At 39.2% G+C, this 18,483-nt stretch overlaps 2 protein-coding genes and 2 long non-coding RNA genes across 6 annotated transcripts; 2 read left to right on the top strand and 2 right to left on the bottom strand.

Moving 5' to 3' along the window:
- Positions 1-48: 48 nt before the first annotated feature.
- Positions 49-2,597, bottom strand: LOC111343910 (uncharacterized). The gene is made up of 3 exons (XM_022951112.2): positions 2,368-2,597; positions 1,409-1,690; positions 49-519 (listed from the first exon to the last, which is right to left on the bottom strand). The coding sequence occupies exons 1-3, from the start codon at positions 2,467-2,469 to the stop codon at positions 235-237; spliced, it is 669 nt and encodes a 222-aa protein (XP_022806847.2). The 5' UTR covers positions 2,470-2,597; the 3' UTR covers positions 49-234.
- Positions 2,598-3,039: 442 nt separating this feature from the next.
- Positions 3,040-6,198, top strand: LOC111343912 (uncharacterized). Its single transcript, XM_022951113.2, has 3 exons — positions 3,040-3,338; positions 4,254-4,541; positions 5,169-6,198. The coding sequence occupies exons 1-3, from the start codon at positions 3,246-3,248 to the stop codon at positions 5,424-5,426; spliced, it is 639 nt and encodes a 212-aa protein (XP_022806848.2). The 5' UTR covers positions 3,040-3,245; the 3' UTR covers positions 5,427-6,198.
- Positions 6,199-8,185: 1,987 nt separating this feature from the next.
- On the bottom strand, positions 8,186-17,303 carry LOC111343913 (uncharacterized). Of its 3 annotated transcripts, XR_002696117.2 has the most exons (5): positions 17,082-17,303; positions 16,865-16,940; positions 15,288-15,377; positions 8,939-8,986; positions 8,186-8,665 (listed from the first exon to the last, which is right to left on the bottom strand). It is a non-coding gene; the product is annotated as an uncharacterized LOC111343913 (long non-coding RNA). The 3 variants fall into 3 exon arrangements; XR_016002573.1 differs by lacking the exons at positions 16,865-16,940; positions 17,082-17,303 and having other exon boundaries at positions 15,288-16,854; XR_016002572.1 differs by lacking the exons at positions 15,288-15,377; positions 16,865-16,940; positions 17,082-17,303 and adding an exon at positions 11,609-11,726.
- On the top strand, positions 14,245-14,621 carry LOC111325326 (uncharacterized). The gene is made up of 2 exons (XR_002694324.2): positions 14,245-14,439; positions 14,531-14,621. It is a non-coding gene; the product is annotated as an uncharacterized LOC111325326 (long non-coding RNA).
- Positions 17,304-18,483: the final 1,180 nt, after the last annotated feature.

Genomic DNA, 18,483 nt, shown 5'->3' with positions numbered 1-18,483 from the left:
GCGCTCTGCTCTCTGATAGCCCACACTTTTGCGAGGAAGTAAACAATCTGATGAAAAAACGAAATATAATTTCTCTTCTTGATCTAATTTTTCTTCGATGTAAGGATTCCAGGAAAAGTAAGCAACTGAAGGTAATTGTTACGTTGCTCAAAACCCATGTCTAAACTCACTATAGCAACACCAGAAAGTGCAAAGTATCGGTAGGCTTTGAAAGCTAAATACAGAGTTATTCCTTCACATGTCGTTTGGCCTCTGCCAGTTATCTTTCAAACTCAATCGACAACATCGATAGTTATATCTGACTTTCTTAGCAGCTGCGGACTTCTTTTGCAAATAAAATCGGAGCAAAAGCTCGTCACCATTGCATTTCACGTACTGCCTGGAGAGTTCTCTGATCGTACCACTACCCACGTCTTTCCATTCTGTGCGCGTGTCACGGCAAACCGCGCGATTGTTGAGCACACGTTGCTGAATGTCACCCATAACAGTGTTTTCTTTCTTAAGTTCTTCCAAGAGTTTCTGATGGCAAATGGAAACAAAATAACAATGGAATTCTCAGCAGCGAATCTAAAACAAGGGTTTAAATTTTAGTCTGGAGTGTCAGCTGTCTGCCCACCAAAATTTCAGGGGGGGGGGGACGGGTGCCCTGTAAGCACTAGTTAAATTATATATATGTATCGGTGAGAAACTTTTTTGTTTTAACTAAGTAGGCAACCGGCTTGAATCGTGCCACCTGAAAGTCGCTAAGAAGTGGAAATCTCCCATTTTAATTTCATTTATTCATCTTTATTCAGTTCTTCCATTTAGCCTAGCCTATCAGGAAATGGCAATGGTTTCTCAAGGAATGTCTTAGTCGATTTCGAGTAAGAACAATTACACTGTAGGTAGTCTCGTATGCATCATTTTTCTCTTGACAAAATGCCCCTGTCTTTGTAGCTAGGAATATGTTGCCCATTGACTTACATACCTGACCACTTTTAACAATAGTTTACAATATTAGCTTTCTATCCTTGTAAACCAACACGTTTTTGCGCTTTTATTTCTTTGGAACTACTATATCATAATTATCAATAACTGAAAGAATTCTACTAATATGGGAGATTTAAAGGAGAACTTCTGAAATGTTTGCATCTCCTACAAGATCAAGGTTCATTGTCAGACTTCAAGGAAAAATTACATGTTAAATATCTCTTTTCATGTATAGCTGTTTCAACAAAGTACCTTCGCACGTAGATAACTAAATAAATAAATAAACAAAATATTTCTTTTAAATGAAAATCTTCGTTGCATTTTTTAAAACCCTTTTACGTGGAAAATTATCGTGAAGCCTCGACCTGATATTCCCAACTCGCCTTCAAGCCTAGAGCACTTGAACAGTAACCTACGCTAAATGACACCTGTCACTTACCCGTTGTCGCTCTTCCTGATGATCTACTTCACGCACCAGGTTGTCCAATGACATTAGCTGTAGATTCTGTTTTCCCTTTTCAGTATCAGTGACAATATTCCCCTTTAGGTCTTCCTTCTCGTAATCGTCCCCTTTTCTTTTCATGTAATACTTGATCAAGTCGATCTGACGTTTTTGTTTCTTCATAATCGCCAGTTGCTGTTGGATTTTTCTCTGCAAACCGGCCATTTTCCTTTCGTACATTTTAAGACCAAGTATGATATCATCATCGCTGAGGGCTCTCTGGAATCAGGGTGCAGAGATCATCATACGAAGGCAATAATTTGCAAGCAGGGGGGGGGGGGCATCTTCAACTGTTTTTTTGTTTTGTTTTGTTTTTTTCATAGACAGTGAAATCTAGTGAAATCTTTCCCTCTCTTATCTTCTAGCCTTTCTTTCTCCTCTACAAATAAAGAGGGGGGTTGGGTGAAGACAGAGGAGAAGGGAATGCACAAGTCTCCTTCTTCATTATGAGTCCTTTCTCGGGACATCGACAGGTTCAGCCCACTAAATCGCCTTCCCGAATCTCGAATCAATAGACAGCAAAGAGCCCCACTCCCTCGTGATGTACAACTGAAATGAGGTAATCAGGCACGGCTCGATTAAGCGAACCCCCCCCCCCCCAACCCCAACGTCAAATCCTTGTGTTACCCACGATTTTCTTCAGATAGTTGTTTGGTATCCTAGAAACAAGTATCTCGATCCTTAAGGAAAAGTATGCGTTTCCTAGATTCTCGTCGTTCCTTTTCATTTACTACTAGTCTGTACAGCAAACGTTCATCTCTGGTGAATGACACAATCGTTTAGTGATATTTTAATCCAGTGCGACCGAGCTTTGAAATTACGCACGACTAGTCGATATCATAAACAGAGATGTCTCCATCAAATCCGTAGAAGGTACTTAGGGTGCTTAAACTTACCTTCCATCGATTTCTTTCCACAGGTTTCTCATACCCGTCGGTGAAGACAAAATGAAACTGGAAAGAAAGCATTGCGAGGATGACTGTAAGAGACAGCGCCATCTTCGAAAACACAACCGACAGACAAAGACCGATTTGTTTTCTTGAAACTTGATCTTACAGAAGAGACAATTAGAAATCGACACTCTTGGTAAGGACTCGGGATCGTCTTCTGGTGGGGGCAACTTAACGAACGCACGAGAAGGCAGGATCCCAGGTGGACAAAGATCCTTGAAATGTGGTCTTCTATAGATGCAAGACTTACAATTCTATTGCAATTTGTCTTTGTTAGCGGGTTGTTATTTCACAAATACATTGGAGAGCTAATGTACGGTATTATTAATCATGTTATGACTGGCAAGAATTATTAAATCTCGGGCTAAAAATTCTAAATAGACGACTAGCAAATTGATCATTTTGGTAAAACAGGGTCATGCAGATCCATAACACTTGCCGATCATCTCACCGTGTTTACAGCCATGTCCGTCATCTGTAACAAATATCAACTTAGTATTTTCACTACTACACGCCCAGTCTCATCGGATTTCGCGACAAACGCAATTTACAAAACGAACACGCTATCGGCCTAATTCACCCTTACCGACGTTTCGCATAGCGATAAGAAGACCGTGATCTCTCGGCGCTGATATCGTCTGAGTCTTATGATGCCGAATGTTCATTCCACCATTCCGATAAATACAGGCTGACTATCTCAACGCTCTTTTGTCATCACCTGGGTCAGTGTCACGGATAACATTTCCTCCGCCATTGTCGACACCGCGCGAACAAAACACCATTGTTGTTGTTGTTGTGAGAGATTGAAGACTTGAGTCGTAATAATGAAGAACTCCACAGCCTTGTTGCTGTGTTTCTTATCGTTGATTGTCTTTAAATCCTCATTTGGAATGCCGAGAGGAAAGCTACGACCGAAGGTAAATTTAGATATTTGAAGAAAAGACGCCATTAGTTCAGCAGCACGATTCTTATACGGAGAAAAACCGTTCACTAGCTTTTCAGAAAAATTGGAATGATGTTTTCATGGTTTTGACATAGATTGAAGTTCTGTAGAGAGGCATCAAACGGTTTTAGGAATTAACTTTCATGTAAATACGTGGAATTCTAGCAATTATCTGTGGCTATCGTCAATTCCCTTCTCCTCCCCTGTTGGGTTAGCCTGTCCTAGGCGTTCAGTTAAAAAAAAAAAAACTAAGCGTAGTGGTATACGGCGTGATGGAAGGGGAGGAGTTGGATTACAAAAAAAACCAGAGAGGTTTGGATCGGCTGACTGACCGTACCTTTTAAGCAGAGTGAGACTGACTATGACTGTGAATCTATGAAAATCATTTATGCGAACTGCGGGCTTCGTATTGAATTTTAAAGCGATCTTCGCAGTAATGAACACTACTTAAGCAGCAGTGAAAATAACGCCTGAACAAATTCAGTTCCCAATTGGCTTGTTAGCTCAGTTGGTAGAGCACTGCACCGTTGTCATAGATGTCATAGATTCAAATTCTGTACGGGGTTGAATTTTTTTCAGGCCTTATTTTCACTACTGCTTCGGTAGTGTTCATTACTAAGAAGAACGCTCTAGTATTCAGTCTTTAGAATACGTACATATCAATTTTTAACTTTTAAAATGATCAGCGTTTGCGGCGAGATGAAAACCAAAGTCATGGTAAGGAGCAGTGATGGTTAAAAGTGGCCAAGATAAACGCTGACGACAAGCTTGAAAAATATGGCCGAGAGGAGTAAACCTTGACTAATCATCCTTTCCTTTCTCTCTCCTATTTTTGTTTTGTGTCTTTATTTTTTATTATTACTATTATTATTATAATTTTTTTTTCTAGCGACAGACACCACAAAGTTCCGCCCTAGCAGCTTTGATGTCATTCTCCGTCAAACTCTCCGACATGGAGCGACAAATAACCTCCTATGAAAAGACAATACGACGACAGAGAGCCGAAATTGACCAACTGACAGTCAAGGTGGACTCCAAAGCTGATCGAGTTCAAATCCAAAGTTTACAGACTTTACTGGACAGCAAGATGGTTGCGCTTAAAGACGAGACTAACACGAAGGACTTGCTAATCGAGCGATACCGGAATAGACTTAGTCAGCTGGAAGCTGAAGTTACGGTAAGAAGTTCAAACTTTACATTGGCGCAAGGCCAAATGTGGGGATTGAAGAGAAGTGGGTGAATAGCTGCCATAATTAGCGTTCCTTCTTAGTTAATCGCAAATGAACGAAGTAAGGTGTCTGTTAAGAGTAGGCAACTAAACAATAAATCATTGACTGAGGACTAACTGGCGGTCTGACCGACATACAAACGGATTCACTGGAAAGTGACGTTCTGACTTATTGAATGGCTGGCTGACTGGCTGACTGACTGATTAACCGATTGACCGACAAACTGACTCACTAGCTGGCTCGCTCTCTGACCGAATTACATAAACATTTATGATTGTGCTATTTCAAAAGTTCAAAAATTTGCTAGAGCCAACAAACTTACCGGATTACTCTCTGGTCGACTAATTTAGTGATTGACGGACAGACTGACTGGCTGACTGACTAACTGGCCAGCTGTCTGACTAACAGAGCAATGGACTGATTGGCTGTTTGACTGATTGACAGCCTGCCTAATTGAATAACTATCCCATAGATTGACTGTCAGTTTGACTGATTCAATAACTACTTACCTAACTGATGGACTGATTGATTAACTGACTAAGTAACTAAACAATATCTTTCTTACTATCAATTAGGACATAAGCAACCAATACATTAACCTTCGAGGCAAGACAACGGAAGTGCTCGACAGATTTGACGAAATTGGCTATCACTGCTCAACACAGATGACAGGATGGGCGCCGAAGGCCAATGCACCCATCGGAAGCTTGGACCGGCAGTGGGTCCGATGTAACCCCGAAGAATTTCTGCAGAGTTTTGTTCTGACCCTGGCTAGCAATTACGAAGAGGACATGGTTCGATATAAGTATAGGTGTTGTAGTCTTAATATCTGAAAGGCCATGAAAGGAACCTCACACCTTGAAAGTATATTACGTATTATTAAAAACTGGATCATTGGATAATGCAATTCAAGACCTTTTTATTGGCTTAGCCATTATGGTATATGAGCCAATATACCATAATCTACAAATATGGTAAGCGTACGCGTCAGGTTAAAATTAAAAGGGAGCTAAAAAAATTTAATTCGCTCCGACGAAGGGCTAACGCTCGAAACGTCAGCTTTTGTAATCATTACGGTGGCTAATTTACCATTTCAACTTTGTTGATATATCTAAAAAAATTTAAGATTTAGTAAGATTTGTCTAATATCTTGGGGGCGTTTTTAATAAAACAATTATTCTCACTTAACTCTTTTACTCCCAGGAATGACCAATAATTTCTTCTTTCATTATCAAAACAATATCAAACAGACAAGGGATGGGAATATAGAAAATATCAATTAGGAGATAATTTTCAAATTCACACCAAATTCTTAAAATTAACACCACAGGAGATGTATAGCAGACAGCTAAGATCTTGAACATGAAAGGTTCATTTTTAGGTACTCTAATTGATTCAATTTTTGCTTTACATATTTTTCATTATCGTTGCAAGAACTGCTTGAAAATCACACGGGAATAGTATAAAGTGAGGATGAATATGAGCAAAAAACATGGAAAAGAGACGGATGACAGAAAGGAGAAGAAGACCAGAAAAGCAAGCTGCTTTTTTAAGATTTATTTGAAATTATTATGTTGTTGCAAATAAACATATTTTAAACTCGTCTATCAGTTTTAATACTTTGATATGATGCTTTCTCTTTTTGTACAGTTAAGAAGTATATGAAGCTTTATAGTAAGACAAACAGTATTTAGTGTTAACACTGATTCTCTTTTTTCTGCTCTTTCTTTTCCGTCCTTTTTCGTTTTGGAAACGCTAAAATAACCCTTTCGATTAAAAAAAAACAGTTTCGATAAAAAAAAAAAGAAGCAGAAGCAAACCTGCTGATGTAAGAAAAAAAAGATCTCGCTACGTTTTGAAAAATAAGAGCTAAAAGATGATAAAAAATAATCATAATAGTAACGTACATTAAAACGTTATCAATTTCAACCTAACCTTCGAAATTGCGATGCATTCGCTAGGATTTGGCTGTTTGCTTTCTCCAGCCCCGCCATAAGGTCGACTTAACACATCGGAAAACAATGCCAAGCATGCCCCACCTCTGCCTTATTGGCCGAAGCTTATGCATTCATCTTTAGCTCTTCTTAAGAGAATGAGAATGTATGAAAAAAGGCTTGAATGGAAGAAAGCGAAGGTTTTAAGTCCTGTTCATTTGTCAATCACAGTTCTGAAATTACAAAATCTAGAAGTCTGATTGGTTTTTAGATTGATTATTGGATGTGAGAGAAACATTTGATTTTTTTAATATGCGACACGATTGTCCAGAGAGACTAATCCTGAAGATGATTGATAAAGACAGTGACTTGGGAAAACTTAGAGGGAAACGCATTTGTTTGAACATATTGATGACAGTTTGCTGAGGAATTTGAGACGTCTGAGTCCACTTTCAAGTTTGTACTTCTGTACATTCACCTGAACAATCTAAAAGATAATTACAAAAACGTATCCAAGTTCAGCAAAACTACTGTCAGTACAGTGGCCGTCCCTGACATAATCAATCTATACGATTTCCTATTTGCATGAATGTGTGGGAACATTAATGTCAGTAATAGCCGCATCGATTGACCCCAATTTTTGTTCTTGAGTAAAGGGTTTGTATTTCCTCCATAATTCTTTGTGTCCTAAACCCATCGGGCCGGTTCAGTCAAACAAATTTTAGCTGTTTAACAAAACCGCGTCCTAAACAACCGTCAATTTAGCGGAATCTCTGATCTAGACACTTATTTTTCTCAACAGCATCAAGAGGGCCGAAAGCTAATGGTGGAGGGACTTTTATTTAATTAATCGACCCTCATATAAGGATCCCCTGAGGTCTACTAATTGGGTTAAACCTTGGTTTGGGTTAGATCTCGTTGAAATAACCGGCCCCTAGAGTGTTTTCTGCGATGGTGTGAGTAAATCTCGCCTTTCTTCCACCGAAAAAACTAAAAACAAAGTTATGATACACTTTTTCCATGTAGACACAAGAGAATTAAACTGATGTGGCTTTTACTCGTTGAATTTCTTCGGTTTCTGCTGTGCAATTTCGGTAGAAATGTCGAAATTCAGGGGACTTGCAAAGACTTAGCGAGAGTGTATCTATACGCAGTAGAAATACTCACTGCAGTATAACTGTTCACTGTTTTACAACGAAAAAGTTGTTTTGGACATTTGTTTTGGACATTTCAAATTAAATAAATGAAAGTTTAATATTTATTAATGTAATTGTGAACTCACCTTTTAACAAACAGTTTTCTTTGGTAGTGCTGTTTTTCTTTCCATAGTTTTCTTTATCTTGAAGTATGTTTTCCTCTTCAGGATAATAAACTTTGTTTTCGCTTTGATAGATTTCATTGCCTGAATCCATCCATAACTGAGTCACTTATTACAATGTTTACTTCTTTAAGCCTCTCTCTCATGAAACGATACAAAAGAACAAACTGAAACACTCGGAGCGGTCCGCGGACCCGTGGTATGAATGAAAAAATCCGGTCTGCTGGAGCGCAAGGAATTAGCCAATCAGATTAGAGGACTTAGGATTCCAGACCTAACTGCCGTGAGATTGCGAAGGGGTGTGGGAGAAGGGGGAGCTTAATACAAAAACAGACAAATGTTCATGCCAACTGATACATTTCGCTTTTGCAGTGCTTCATGAAAGATACAATTTAACACAACTTAACAATACTATCTAAAGACAGCAAGTCATGTTGATATACAGAACGTCATTTTTATCTAAATCGTCGGTTGGAAAGTATACTAGTCTGTTCAGTGTGGTTTTTTACATCCTTCGCGAGAAATACGAGTTAAAACAACACAACTCAACTATTCAAAGATCAGAAATGATTTTTTACTAACAAATAAAGAACGCCATCTAAATCTAAATTGTATGTTAACAATTAATGGGCGGCTAATTTCGTCCAAACTGCATCGTAAATCATTGACAACATTGACCAACACCAACTACTTGTACAGATTGGTACAATAGCTACCACCGTTAACGCCAAAACAACTAGTGAGGCAAGCCAAGTGCTTGGCGTCTCTACATACACAGCGGGCGGGTTACCAGATATCTCAATTATATGCCTCTGGTGTCCTGGAAAGAACAAGAGATACTAAAATAAAGTCCACTTAGTAAGCCTGAGAGGGAGGTGGGGAGGTGGAGAGGTGGGGAGGTGGGGGAGGTGGGGGAGGTGGGGGAGGAGGGGGAACGACGGAGGCATTCCAGAGGGAGGCTTATTAGCTTGATTAAACTATCTTTGGTAGTAGGTAAGGGAAATCATATTTCGCGCAGATCGAGGATATCTTGTTCCACAAACAACGGATGGCACTTTTTCTCTTCCACTGAAGACAGAGTCTTCGATCTTACCTTTACACTTTCCTCCCCTCTTCCGCTGCGTCCCTCTGTTTTCACGGTCTAGAATCAAAACAAACTCTTTTGTTGTAACGTATTTCAAGAAACCAATGGTATTTTTTTGTCTCTATTGTTCTAAAGAATATTCCCTGCGTCACGAAGCCTCACTCAAATTCAGAAATATTATTTTGTTCTTCTCCAGCCATAATTTGTATCGTGGTTGGGAATGAAGAAGCATCGTTACCTCCATAGTTAATTTGGTCGCTTGAAAGAGCTACATTCTCACTGTTTTTTTCCTGTCAGTACTGGGGTATCTTAAAGATAGTAATGCTGCGGCACATTTTGCTGAATGCGCGTTTCAAGACTTACATTAACCTTATTTTTTAAAGTAGTGGCAAATCGTAGGGCGTTTTCAAAAGTAAGATTCACGACCACCCTTTTCACCTCAAATGAGATAAATGATATTCTGTGCGAGCACTCGGGATTGCAGATTTAGTTAAGTCATTGACAAGATACCAAGATGAATTGGAATTTTGTTTTCTTTATCTTGTTCTTTTTTTTGGGGGGAGGGGGGTGGGGGAGAGTCGTAATTAATAAGGGGTACCTAGATGGAGGTTTTGAGAAACGTACCTCTACAGTTATTTTTTGCCGGAGAGAAAGCATACTTATAAACAAAGAAAATATCGCGCGCATTGAAGGAAATATTTTGCCTTTTGAAACACAATCTCACCTGGCTTTGCCAAAGCTCAAGAGCATACAGATCGATGGGGAAATGATATCTTAAAACTTACCCTTATTATCACATCGCAGAGGAAAATTTTTACAAGATATCCTAATAAGACCACAACTTTAAGGGCAGAAGATTTTAGAAGCGCTAGCGAAGGGCAGGAGTCGCACAGGCTTATCAACACTTCTCAACGGTCAACTTCCTCTTGCTACGCAAGAATTCGCAAGAATTCGCAAAAGATTTGAAGGATTTTACTTTGCAAGAAATTTGATCGATCAATCGATTTCGCAGAAAATTTCGATCGCATTAGATGCAAGACTAAGGCGCTCAGTGGAGAATTGCATAGAAAGCTCTATCAAGAAAATTTATGACATGAGCTTGGATCTATAAATAAGCAATCGTGTGCGCGAAATAAATTTTATAATAGAAAATTCGGACCTAGCTTGTGTAACATTCACCATAAAAAGCCCGCAAAAAGAGTTTATCTTAAGAGTAAATGTCGGGGTAAAGTTTGTTTGTAAACAAACCTGCAGTAAGGGCTACTATTAACCATTTTGGTCCATGTTCAGCGTGCGTATATCGGATTATGGATGCACGCGGGAATGTTAAGGTGCGCGAGATAAGAGTGAGAGTTGCTCGTGGCGCAGGCGAGAGCAACCCTAGCTTCCTTAGTGCTCTCCAGATTTTTTTGTAGCATGGAGATACAACTTGTGCTCGAAGAAAGAGTTTTATCATCATTGTGTCTCGTTTTACAGGTAATCCCGTTCTATCCGAAAACTACGGATAAAAGACATGGCAAAAACGACCAAGAACTACTTAGAGACCAAAGGTTATTCAAAGAATGGTAAATTTGTTGCTTGGTAGTGAAAAAAGAACTCATTTTTTGCATGTACGAGACCCGCGTTGTAGGTTTACGGTGTACTAAAAATGAATGCTTGGCTATAAAATTACATAGCTTTGCGTCGAAATATACCAGAATTTACGACCAGAAAACAGCGTAGTTTCGCCGGCGTTGAGAATTGAACGATTTTAAAACAAATCTTCCCTTCAGCAACACATTCGAGACATATAAACAGTAAAAATTGATGTTAATTTTCTTTTTAAAGAAAAAATTTGCATGCGTATGGAAATAAAGTATCGTTACCTGCAAAGCTAATTTCGTCGCTTGAAAGTAATACTGCCTCATTGTTTTTCGAAACGGAAACTATTTAGATTTCATTCTGAGCTCCAAAAAATCTATCTCAAACAAGATGGAACGTAAGAACAACCTTAAAAGTTTTGAAACCTTAAGGCGAAACTACACGGGAACTTGCGGCTGAGGTGAAACTGAACACTTCAAGTTGTAGATGCACGGCCGTATATTATATCTATTATGTTCGCTCTGACGAAGGGCTAACGCTCGAAACGTCAGCTCTTTAAGAGTGCGTCTCTGTAAAAGCGGTCCGGTCAATTTTGCTTGAGACACAGATTTCCCTCATTTCTTGTGGGTTGTAAGACATTCATGTGCCTATACTAAAACCACAATCCGTTTGATCGGATCTCTTTATTTTTCAAAGTTTTACGGAAATGAAATTTCACTCGAGCGAAGGCCTGTCGTGACACTTTTCAAGACTTTAATTTGAGACAACTTTGGAGGACAATTTAAAAAAAAACTACGGAACTCAGCAAAAAACAAATACCACAGCCATGTATATTAATTTTATCTTATCCATCGAGGCGACTTTCGTGAACATCACATTTCAATCAAGGAAACAGGAAGACTTTAATGACACCTTATCGGTTCGCTTAAGTCACACACGCGAAAACCAATAAAATTTAAGGTAAATTTTTGAAAAAGTGAGGCGTTCTTAACTGGTCCAACTAACATAGCTAGGAAGAACACGCCATAGAAAAGGTAACTACAGAAAAAAACTTTGCGGCACGACGTTTGGGAAAACTTTATAACTCCACGAGCTTACCTGATTTTTGGCAATCTCCGAGTTTGGCCGCCATTTTGAAGGACTTGTCAACATGAAGCGTAACAGATATAAACCAAGCAGGTAGATCTAAAACCGTCTGAAATACACACGGAAGCAATTCAAATGAACTTTTCTTTCAATTCAAGCGGTAAAATTTGCAATTTTTTTTTAATCTTAGATTCCCACATTCCCAAGCGACCATTTCTTCCAACAATTCAAACACTACAACTAGTATTCAAATTCCCCTCGTCGATTCCACCGTAAGAAATAACCTGTGTCACCCAAGCTTCGACTCGAATGTGAAGTACGAATCACATAACACAACTGCTTCATCTTCGAAGCAATATCAGCCTGGTCTTTTTATTTTCTGATCGACAAGAACGGCGATCACGAAGCGATTGCCATGTTTACCTGATAAACGGACCGCTGACCAGCCGCTAAGTGAAAATAGCACGGCTCAGTGGTGAGGGGGAGGGTGTGGGGTGGGTGCGGGCAGATTATCAGAAGAGTTTTGGGAACATTCGAATATATTCATTAAACCATCATAATATGCATTACGATTCTCAGTCTTTGTGCAAAAGCATGCTTTGTGTTGCAGATCTAGACAACTTTTGTTTTGCTCAGGGTATTCTTTTTCTCGTTAAATACATTTCGTTCCAAAAAGGATCGGCATCAGTTCATATATTTATAAACAAATCTTTACCATGTAAATAAATGTGTTCAGATAGTCGGGATAACCATGCCATTGAACTTCTTGTATCGCATCAGTGGTAAAGTTTCTTGTCTTTGCTCAACTCCGAGAGCGTGGAGCGGCAAAGACGCGACACATGAGTCACCAATCTCTCGGCTTCTCCATGCTCACAGGATACGCGTGACCTCACTATATTTAAGAAAAATAAGAAACTGCTCGCAGTCTGTATTCTGTTTAACTATTTCATAGGAGTGATGCGAGTCTCTTCAATTGAGTGAGAAAGTCACAAACCCATTCTTTGCCTAGCGAGCGTAACCAAAGACCACTCATGAATTGCTCCCTTGGCGCGGAAATCAGTGAAATCGTATCGAGTATACGAGGTTAGAGCGACTTCCTTTAGACCTCCCGAACTCGTATCGCATTGGCAACAATTACAAGTACGGGAAGAAGTCTTAAAATCTGCTAGATAAATTTTTTTCATACTTTCTGAGAAGTTAAAGAAATTCGGGAGCTTTCCTACAAAGAAACTAAAATGGTAGGTAACCGACTTAGTTGTTCAGATAATTTACAATAACTGAAAATTTGAGTGTCTGTTTGTGGACCTTACGTCTTGCCCAACAATATAGTTGCAAAGATGTTTATAGTTTGCCCACACGATTAAGCTCTTTTCTTGTAACCTGTCATCGTTTCACAAACACCACGGCAACGGAAAACCTTTCCAAGCCTCCTTAAACACCGTTGTTGTCCAACCACACCTGTATTGTTTTTAACAGAGAACACTTTCGTCCCATGTATTTGCCCATTGGTTGTTTTGATGACATTCAGGCCACACCTCATAAACTTCGTGATCCCTCGTGGACCACAGGTCAGAGGTTAGCGGAGAAAGTTTGCTCCAAATCTCAACACCAAACATACTTATAAAGAATTCTAGAGGGTAACTGAAATGAAAAATAAAAGGCGTCCTGCATAGTAGTCTTTCAAATTTCTTTTTAGCCAACAGGGAGTCGTGCAGAGGCATGGGGCGAAAGCAACCAAAAATTAGGAGTTTACTTATAAATCTCTTTGTCGTTGTCGTATGAAAAAAAATGGACAATAAATTTGAAAATGAAAACGGAATAGGAATATAGAGGCAAGACCGATACAACGTAGATAAGTTTTAAGACGAAGCACTATATTTCGGCTGGCCAAACCAGCCTTCTTCAGGTGCCTGAAGAAGGTTGAAGTTCTTCTGGTGCCTGAAGACGTTGTAGCGGTCTTGCCTTTATATTTATATTCGTTATTTTGGGCCGATTAGATCATGGCTGATCCAACCTACAAGAGTAGGATTATCGCTCACGGTTGCTTGAAAAAAAAAAGGTCAGATCGATTAAAGGTATGAGCTGAGACTAACATGGTTCACTTAACAATTTTATGTCGAGCTTATAAGTGGGAAACACTAAAAATTGTACATTGCTAGTTTTATTAACGCTACACGTAAATGACATTGGTTACTGTTGCGGAAAATCATATTTTAGAGTCAGCTTTGTATATAAAGCAATGATTTTGCATGCATTCTTGGGAACAGCAGAAATGACTTAGAAAACACATTCTAAGTACAGTGTCCATTCCGTGCAATGGGGTATAAATAAAAGGTTCTCGTAAAATAGACACCTTATTTTATTCCACAGAAGAGTAGCAAAAAGTAATATGGGTACCCCGGTTAAAAATACATCGATAACTCTATTAATTAATACCGGTTCTGATTCAAAGGAAAAAGTTATGAGAACAAAACAAAAGTAGTCTGTACCACTAAGCATGCCTTCACGGTTTAGACTGGGAGTCCCAAATTTTTTTAAGCATGTATTCTAATATCTTATGACGATAAGCCCCCACCCACCCCACCCCACACCGTTCTGTTTTCACTCAGCTGCTGGTCAGCAGTTAGTGTATGAGGTAAACATGGCGATCCCTTCCTGAACACCGTTCTTGTCGACCAGAAAGTCAAAATACCAGCATGATATTGCCTCGAAGAAGATGCAGTTGTGTTATTTGATTCGTACTTCACATTTGAGTCCAAGCTTGGGTGACACAGGTTATTTCTTATGGTGGACTGACGAGGGGAATTTGAACACTAGTTGTGTCGCATGGGAATGTAGGAATGGTAAGTATTACGAATAATTTCACATTTTGCTGCTTGAATAGAAAGTAAATTTTATTTGAATTGCTTTCGCATGTATTTCTGACGGTTTTAGATCTACCTGCTCGATTTGTGTCTGCAACGCTTCATGTTGATAAGTCCCTCAAAATGGCGGCCAAACTTGGAGATTGCCGAAAATTAGGTAAGTTCATGGAGTTATAAAGTTTTCGTAAAGGTCGGGCCGCAAAGTTTTTTTCTGTAGTTACCTTTTCTATGGCATCTACTTCCTAACTATGTTAGTTGGATCAGTTAAGAACGCCTCACTTTTTCAAAAATTTACCTTGAATTTGATCGCTTTTCACGTGTGTGACTTAAGCGAACCGATAAGGTGTCATTGAAGTCTTCCTGTTTCCTTGATTGAAATGTGATGTTCACGAAAGTCGCCTCGATGGATAAGATAAAATTAATATACATGGCTGTGGTATTTGTTTTTTGCTGAGTTCCGTAGTTTTTTTTAAATTGTCCTCCAAAGTTGTCTCAAATTAAAGTCTTGAAAAGTGTCACGACAGGCCTTCGCTCGAGTGAAATTTCATTTCCGTAAAACTTTGAAAAATAAAGAGATCCGATCAAACGGATTGTGGTTTTAGTATAGGCACATGAATGTCTTACAACCCACAAGAAATGAGTGAAATCTGTGTCTCAAGCAAAATTGACCGGACCACTTTTACAGAGACACACTCTTAACTCCTTACGGTGGCCAATTTACAATTTCAGCCTAGTTGATATAACCAAATTACCGTATATTATAATAGTGTAGTTTTGAATATTAGTTTTATGTTGCTTTACGGGTTAAATAAATTGCATATACTTACGGTTCATTGGGCACTTTAACTCTTGTGGTCAACTTCCGCGTTGGGATCGCTTAAACCTCTTAGAGAACGCAAACAGGTATCTAGAGAACACTTGAGATATCAAGAAGAATTTAAAAACAAGTAAAAAGACCACAAAGAGTGTAATCATTTCAAATTGTGGCCATTTTAGCGAAAACAGTACCTGCCCTTCGACTCGCTGCCGACTTTCTCTTTGTCAAAGAGCAGGAGCAAAGATTGAGAACCGTAACGTCACAAGGGAGTAGTAAACTGTGCGACGTCACTGTTCTATGGTAATAATTTTCTTGGTTCTAAACAAACCTCTCGCGGTTCTACAGCAGAGTACAATAGGGTTAGTTTCATAGCTCCCCTTGTTTCGTTTTTTGCTGGAGAGCAAGAAACTATAGATAAAGGTGAAAACCATTTCAGATCCCGTCATGTGGAGAGTTGATGCGAGTATCTCGAAACAAAAAAAGCTTTCATTCTAACCTCAAATCATAAATTCGCTAAAACGTTCCTATTGTAAGACAATTGCTCGCCTTCTGTGCCCATTATTCAAGTATTTTTGTGATCTTGATGGATCGTGTGCTCACAAGATTGTTTTCTTTCCAGCATGAGGTTATTTATAATCTCAGTCAAAGACTCCATTTCGATTGTCACCAATTTCTATAGTACTTCAGTCATTTCAGGGCTGAATTATCCGTGAATTTGAACGTTTCAGCGAAGGAAGGAGTTTCTTCCATAAGATGTCGTCTGCGGCACATACTTACACAGCCATTTTGAATTCTTGTTTACCATTTCAAACCACGTCGCCACTTAGCCAAAAAGGCCTATTAAATTAAATTAAACGCATACCTCGGCCGGTACGTGTTTACAAAAATAGAACTAAGTGATATCCTACGTTCGTCAAATTTGCATTTGAATAATTAGACGCTGCGATCCAAATCGTTCTTCCTCTACACAAGCCAAATTACCTTTCTGTATCACGTTTCGTTTCACATTCGCTCAAAAAAAGGGACCTTTGGCAAACCACGACGACAACGGCAAAGAGGGCGTGGCAGAGCAAGGGTAGAATTGAGTTGGCGCACAACCGGAGGCCCTGATCAAAATTCTAGAGTAATTTTAAGCAACAGTATAAAAGATAAACCGACGCGTTTACGAACGGACTCTACATATGAAACCGTTTACGAAAGTTACCGTTTTGATTTTCGGGCGTTTCGTTGTGGACGATCGGCAAAAAATGCATTAAAAGTATGCGCTTGAAACGAAAATGAAAATGCTATAGTTCACCACGCGATCGCCGAGCGAGAAAGAGGCCCGACAAACCGTTAAAAACAGACAAAATATAACTAGGTATGAGCTCAAACTTATCTAGAAACACCATGCCAACAAAAATCACATTCAACTAGTCCACAGACGATTGGCGATAAGAAACAGAAATTGAGCTTGACCCGCAACTACTACGCAATTCAACTCCACCATTTCCTGTTGTTTAGCTTTGATTATACAGCACTAATAGTTCCATTTTGTTGTAAGACGGTTAAATGAATCCATGCTATCAAACGTATGAGCGCACTTACCAGTAATAACGAAATTTTGTAAACTGGCCTCTTCGCTTGTTGTTGACTTCCGCTTAAAACGTCAGGATCGCTACGCCTGGAAAAAAGAAATTTAGACATTTCAGAAAACTTAAATGGGAATGCTAAACAAATCCGGATATAATTAAAGAAACTTAGAAAGACCCTAAAATGTTTTATCATTTCATATTCTGAGCATTTTAACCAAATCATCACCCACCCTTCGAAACTTTCACTTTCCGGACACACCAGAAGCGAAGACTGAGAAGGGATGATCCTATTGATTCAAGCCCAACTTCCCGTTACCACGGCCGAGCCATTTAGCTCGATGAGTTCACAGGCGGCCTAAGCGAAGTGTGTGTGATTTTGGGGTCTAAGGTCGTTAAGGGGAATACCTAACATAGTACGATTGAGTTATAAGCGGTGTGTGCCGCAAAAAAAAAAAAAAAAAGAGAAAATAGAGATAACGTCGAATAAGTTATTCATTATCCAACACGCCAAATTATTATTTCAGTGCGGACGAATTTCACGGACATGAGTTTCGGGGAGTGCGTGACAGAAGTACGCGAAGCGGAAAGGAATTGGCGCGTTTTCCTGTTGCTGTTTCTATCATGTTTCTTCAATAAATGAAGAAATTACCTGGTTTTCTAGCTGCTTTTCTTCGTTCAATTCATCTTATAAACTAGGACCTATATTTGCCAGCCATTCCGACTCTTCGTCGTCAGAAATATGATTCAAATTGTTCGCCATCAGTTTTTTCGTAACTTCAATCCAATTCTTCGCTTGCGCGATGCGAGAAAACCTGTCTAACCGGTTCTCTGGAGTACAAATACGGTGTGATATTTGTACTCGTCTGTGGCGTTATTTGTACTCTACGGAGTGCAGTTGGATAATAAAATGTGTTAATTTTCTTTACCTTTATTCCGTAGCCGCCTTGTCGCTTCCTGTCGTTTAATCAGTCTTCTGTTGACTTTCCTTGTACCGCGTGTTATACTACATATATAGATATATGTAATACACTGGCAGACTGGCTGATATTCAAAACCTAACGGACTAATTGACCGGGTGACTAAATAACTAACTACTGTCCCTGTACTTCAACCTTAAACCAACCATAACCATGGTGATAGAGCTTATCCTCTAGTAGGACCGAAACTATGAAACAAATTACAATGGCATACAATGAACAATCGTCACAGGTAGCTGTAATGAAAACTAAGCTTAATTTTTACTGTTTAAAGGATCCCTTCCAACCACAATACATTGCGCGCACGATATGTGAAATCCGCCATTTTCTCTGCCATCCGGTATTGGACAAGTCGTGAAGTGGAAAGAAATCCTCGTTCATCCGAGTACATTTGCCTCACTGAGGTCTTGAATTTCCTCAATCGCGTTCCAAATTTATTGTTCTTTCTATTTGACTAGTTATTTCTTAAATATTTTTTCTGTTTGGGCGCGCAGGGTATTGTGGTTGGAAGGGATCCTTTAAGGATAGATTTGAATTGTTATTTTTTTAATCACAATACATAAATCTTCGAGGCAAGACAAAGGAAGTGCTAGACAGATTTCACGAACATGGCTACCACTGTTCGACACAGAATAGAGGCCGGGCTCCTAAAACT

This window comes from Stylophora pistillata, chromosome 6 (genome assembly GCF_964205215.1).
Source record: "Stylophora pistillata chromosome 6, jaStyPist1.2, whole genome shotgun sequence".
Classification (NCBI taxonomy): domain Eukaryota; kingdom Metazoa; phylum Cnidaria; class Anthozoa; order Scleractinia; family Pocilloporidae; genus Stylophora; species Stylophora pistillata.
The sequence above is the reverse complement of the archived record's forward strand: the minus strand, read 5'-3'. Positions and strand labels throughout refer to the sequence as shown.

Bases quoted from the DNA above. Each gene is read 5' to 3' on its own strand.
- LOC111343912 (XM_022951113.2), top strand. From the start codon at position 3,246: ATGAAGAACTCCACAGCCTTGTTGCTGTGTTTCTTATCGTTGATTGTC. The intron at 3,339-4,253 runs GTAAATTTAGAT...TTTTTTTTCTAG, and splicing joins GAGGAAAGCTACGACCGAAG to CGACAGACACCACAAAGTTC. The intron at 4,542-5,168 runs GTAAGAAGTTCA...ACTATCAATTAG, and splicing joins AGCTGGAAGCTGAAGTTACG to GACATAAGCAACCAATACAT.
- LOC111343910 (XM_022951112.2), bottom strand. From the start codon at position 2,469: ATGGCGCTGTCTCTTACAGTCATCCTCGCAATGCTTTCTTTCCAGTTT. The intron at 1,691-2,367 runs GTAAGTTTAAGC...CCCTGATTCCAG, and splicing joins TGGAAAGAAATCGATGGAAG to AGAGCCCTCAGCGATGATGA. The intron at 520-1,408 runs GTAAGTGACAGG...ATTTGCCATCAG, and splicing joins ATCAGGAAGAGCGACAACGG to AAACTCTTGGAAGAACTTAA.